The sequence below is a fragment of the Gekko japonicus genome, unplaced genomic scaffold, assembly GCF_001447785.1.
Source record: "Gekko japonicus isolate JY-2015 unplaced genomic scaffold, Gekko_japonicus_V1.1 scaffold67, whole genome shotgun sequence".
NCBI classification, from domain to species: Eukaryota; Metazoa; Chordata; class Lepidosauria; order Squamata; family Gekkonidae; genus Gekko; species Gekko japonicus.
Window position 1 is genome coordinate 2,100,643 of NW_015161948.1, and position 5,382 is coordinate 2,106,024.

The 5,382-nt window shown below is 43.9% G+C and overlaps 1 protein-coding gene across 3 annotated transcripts in view; it reads right to left on the bottom strand.

Annotated features, from left to right (window-relative positions):
• The window catches only part of PECAM1 (platelet/endothelial cell adhesion molecule 1), a 79,792-nt gene that overhangs the window by 33,185 nt on the left and 41,225 nt on the right, over positions 1-5,382 (bottom strand). For all 3 annotated transcript variants that reach the window (XM_015429413.1, XM_015429412.1, XM_015429411.1), the window contains one exon: positions 2,876-2,932. In XM_015429413.1, coding sequence (XP_015284899.1) covers positions 2,876-2,932 — 57 coding nt within the window. The remainder of the gene's footprint in view (positions 1-2,875; positions 2,933-5,382) is intronic.

The window sequence follows — 5,382 nt, forward strand, 5'->3', positions numbered from 1 at the left end:
TTGTATGGACTCCATTGAAATACATTACAGCACAAAATAGTTGTAATAATTAAAATGTGGACTGGATTTTCAATTAATGTCTCTGGGCCCAGATGAACTGCTCTGGGACTGGAATGACAGCCCCCAGAGTGGAAAGTCGGTCCTCAGAAATAGAAATAGTGCTCTGGAACTGGAATGACAGCTCCTAAGTGGAATGACAACCCCTGGGAGTATCAGAAGTGTTCTGGGGCTTCTAATGGGCCTTCAAGCCTCTCCCATTGTTTCCAATGGGCAATCCTGTCACTCCTTTTACTACATCCCCCCCAGTAGAACCCAGTGCCATTGTGGCAATGCCAGCTCAACAAGACTGATGTGAAGCACAGAATCACACTGCAAGCAGGAGGGGGGTTTGAAAGCCCAGCAGAACCAGTGCAATGTACTAGTGCCCAGCAGAACCTAGTGCCACTGTGGCAATGCAAGCAAAAGGAGGACTAATGTCAAACCAGAGAATCCCTGCAGTTACAATGTGCAGAATGCCCAGCAGAACCCAGTGCCGCTGGCATTAGAAACTTAAAAGAACTGCTCTCAAATCACAGAGTCACAATACATCCAAGCAAGGGGGGGGTGGATTTTGAAAACTCTATGCAAGAAAATGGGAACACACGAATCCAGCAAAGGGGGAAAACCCTCTTGAAACTGACATGATTAGTTTGAAACTGACTAGAGTGTTTCCAAGGCTGGAGAATCCCCCCCCCCTTTGAAGTTTAGTAAACATTTTGATTGAGCGGAAACAGTCTTTCTGGAAATGTATCTATTTGTGAGCCTGCACCAACCTCCACCGACAGCTTGACAGTTTGTGGAAAGTCTGCACCAGTTGACCTGCCACAAACTTCACTTTGCAAACCACCAACCAGCCAAAAGTTCATCACAAACTTTAGTTCATGAGCCAGTTCATGCCCAACCCTAGTCACTTCTGTACACACGGGAAGTGATGTCGCCACATAGTCAGCAATGTAGCCTGGGCCTCCCTCCACCTCCTGGTAAATCCCTCCCCCCACCTGTTTTCAGGAGGGACCGGGCAACCCTAATCCTGCCGCTCTGTTTATTGTAATCTGCCTTGAGTCTCAGTGAGAAAGGCAGGCTGTAAATGAAATAAATAATGTGTGTATAAAATCCAAGCAATGGCACCCAGATTAAGAACTGAGTGGGCAACTAGGAATATGTGTTTGATTTTATGTGCATGTGCCCATTAATATTATTCCTACATTCCATTGATATGAATATATTCTTATATTTCAGTTATGTCAGAGGCAAGGAGGAGATAAATCTGGACAAACACGACCCGATCAGTAAACAAGTATAAAGACAACAGTTGTGAGAGTCTGACCCACAAATCAAACAGTCATTAAGACTTATAAAGAATGCTATCTATGCATTACAATCTGAAGCACTACAACATGATAAACAAATCATAAGAAAATCTTTGAACCAAGGTACATAATCAACGTCATCTCCGGATTATATAACAATGTTTCAAAAAATGGATCTTCTTCAGGAGATATTATAATGGTGCAAAAGCTCTCTGTTTCATAAGTGCTAGACAACAAGTCTTAAGAAATACTAAATTCAGATAGGACGCTGATCTCAGTTAACATTCAGGCTCAAAATATGCTGCTATGTTTCTAATGGATCCTGGGCAAGGAGGACACACATCAGGTGGGGAGATCAGGCATGATCTTGCTTACCACCTTTGCATATGGTTGTAAACCAGGAATGGATCATCCCTTTTGGTTTTTACAGGTCAATTTACAGTGTCATCCTAAATGGAGCTGCACCCCTCTAAGACCATTATTCCAATGAGAAGGGCAGAACTCTATTTAGAAAAGCTCTATTGATCAGGAAAGTGGTTTTTAAAAGGTTGGTGAAACAGTGGTGCATTTAAGACTGCATCGACAGGTTTAATCCGCATGATGTTTTAACAGAATAAACACCTATTATATTAAGACTTATTTATTTTTATTTGTTATTTATAGTTCGCCTTTCTCACTTGGACTCATGGCCTTTACACAGACTGAGTCAATGCAGTTGACGGATGGGGTGTTCAATAAACAATGCAATAGGAAGCAGGAGTCTAAAAACAGAACTGAAGCAAAGCATAAGTATTAACAAGATACATTAAATGATGCAAGTTCTATAGTAGGATCCTAGTTTCAGAAGCTATACACAGTAGTATAGATCACAGTCCCTAATAATTTGTCCAAGTGATTTTGTGAATCATTTAGCACAGTGCAACTCTATTGCCTGTGTAGAAAAGCCCTCCTGAATGCTTTCAGTTGCATTTATTGATTGTTTTTAGTTATTATTAATTCTTATTATTATTTGCTTCATTTATAACCTGCCTCTCTCCCAATGGGGGCCCAAAGCAGTTTACATGAGTCTCCCTCTCCTCCATTTTATCCTTACAACAACCCTGGGAGGTAGTTCAGTGTGAGAGTGTGTGACTGGCCCAAGGCACCCAGCAAGCTATCATGGCAGAGTGGGGATTCAAACCCAGGTCTCTAGATTCTAGCCCAACATTCTAACCACTCTTCAGTAACTTTCCCATTAGGAACTATTTTTCCTCCTCAAAAATAAATACATACAAAATGGCAACTGCACATAGGGTTGCCAACCTCCAGTTGAATCCTGGCAACCTCCCAGAATTACAACATCTCCAGACTACAGAGATAAGAAAATGGTGGCTTTGGAGGGTGGACTCAATGGCATTATACCCGCTGATGTCCTTCTCCTTCCCAAACCTCCCCCTCCCCAGGATACATCCTGAAATCTCCAGGAATTTCCCAGCCCAGAGTTGGCAACCCTAGCATGTTGACTTTTAAAAAATGAGTTCACTCACCATTCAAAGATTTCCTGATTTCCGTATAAACTGTCTCGTTCCTCTTTGTTACAGGAGCTGGAAAATGTACCAAAATGGAAACAATTACTCTCTGTATATTTGCTGAAAACCGCCCTAAATCAGACTGCCCTATCCTGTGCTGTATTCATTTACTTTATTCGTTTATAATCCAGCTGAGTCTCAAGGTAGATTACAGCTAAAAGCAATGCGGTAAGAACTGTACAATATGTAGAACCGATCAAATGAGAGGACGCACTAATACAGACAATAAAACAGCACTGAAAGATCAGAAAACAATGCAGTGAGGTGTTATATTATGTACAACAGTAATAGAGCTGGGTTAAAGGTGGATTACAAAATTAATGGATATACTGAAAATCTCCTTAATTCAACAGAATGGGCAGGGCTGTATTCAGGAGAAACAGGCAGGTAAAGCACTGTCTGCCATTTGGACAGAGTAGTTTTACACCTGGTTGTAAATTATGTGCTCTGCTGCAGACCAATATATCATTTTTCTCCCTAAGAATGTTAGCATTCTAATAGAAGAACTGTGATGGAAACATACCTCAGTATTTTTCCCTATTAAATGAATCTTTTAATATTAGGTAAAATAGAGTTTTCCTAGGGAAAAAAAATCACCCATGAGAAGAAAACTAGGACAAAAGTCTGCCTATTTGAAACCCTGAAATGAAAGTCTAAGCTAAGAATAGGCAAGGAAGGCTAAAGGTGAGGAAAAAATATTCCTGAGGAGAAAATTGTGAACAATCACAGAGCTGCTTCAGACATAGCCAGAAGAGAACTGAGGGCCCAGCTAGATTAGAAAGCGGTAACTCTGCTTAGGGCTGCACTGGATATGTGACATTTTCTACAAGTGCACTTATAAGTAATTCACAAGTGTTGTCTCCACTTGGTTATGGCCGCTCAGCATAGAAGTTGTTGCTCCTCCAATACAGAAGAAAACTGATTTAAAAAACCCCCCACACACCAAAACACATCTACTTTGGTGGGGGAAATGGAGATGCGGAGGTGTGATTCTCCTGCTTGGAAAGAGAGAAATGAGGAATGTTTGAAAATCCTGCTGTGAAGTAAGGAGAGATGAAGCTGGAAGGAAAAGGGAACAGAGAGATAGAAGGAAGGCTGGCATCTGAACTGCCTACTTTAAAGTTTCCTCATACCTCAGCTGAGGGGGCAGGAGAGGAAAGAAGATGAGGGGAAGGCAGCAGTGGTGTTAGATGCGCTCACTGAGAAGAGAAGCATCACCACTGTTCTAAGGGGTCTCCTAGTAATTACCTCCATTCCCTGCTTGTGCTTCACAGGTCGGGGGGGGGATGGGGGGGGGACCTGGCATGCAATGTCACAGCCAGCGCCACACTGGAAGCAATGTCATTGTGTTAGGCTGATGCTATAGGACTTGCCCCAAACTCTATGGTTTAACTATAGAATTTTGGGCAAATCCTAGACTGTCACCCTGATATGACGACGTCGCTTCTGGCTTCACACAAGAAGTGATGTAGCATATCAGAGTGAGGCTGGCATGCCTGTCCCCACCCTCCAATTCCTACTGGCAGGGTTCCAGCCACATCTGGGAACTCTACACTGTTAACCCCCACCATGGGCCATCCAACTTTCCTCACCAGCCCCTTCTCTCCTTGCCTGTTTCTCCATATGAACATTAGCATTCTGATAAAAAAAAATGTGAAACATAGCTCAGTAATTTTTCTCCTGTTCAGCTAATCCTTTTAACAAGTGGGGACCCACAACAAAATGTTGCGTCATGTGTTGTTGTTTATAAAAATAAAATGCAATTTAAAAAATGCAATTACACCTTAAAACAAAGGACAATACTTGACACAACTCTACCCCCCTCTGATAATCTGTCCCTCTATTTCCCCCCTTTCTCCCATTCCCTTTATTGGGCAACCTAACCCAATTCCACTCTTTTCTATCATTCCTCTTAGCTGTCAGACTACCCTCATCTCCCTCCACACCTTTTCTCCATCAGTCTACGCAGCCCTTGCTGCTATCCCCACCTACCCCCCCCCCCTGCCACTTCACTCACCCCACTTTTGCAACTCCTCCCCCCCTTGGCATTCCACTCACTCTCCACAATTGCTGGTCTCCCCACCTTCCTCTCACCCTTGGCACTCCCCCCTCACTGTGGCATTCACTCTCCCCCACCCTTGCTTTCTTCCCAACTGTTCCCACCCTTGGCTTGGGGGGCAAAGGGCGTCACAGGAGGGGATGCTCGCGGGGGTTCCTTTCCCCATCACTGCTAATTTCCCACATGACTCAATGGGGGGAGAGACTTGTGAGGGAGAGACTTGCATGGAGGAATCCTATATCCCCCCCAAAGCCGGGTGCAGACAGTCTCCTACTTTTGCTGCCAGGCGAGGGGTAGCTGCTTGCATTCTCTGCTGCTGCTGCAGAGCCTGGTGTGGGTGCCAACATCTTCCACTTCTAACAGCCAAGTGCAGTGTAGGGGTGCAGGCAAGGAGGGGAGCTGTGGG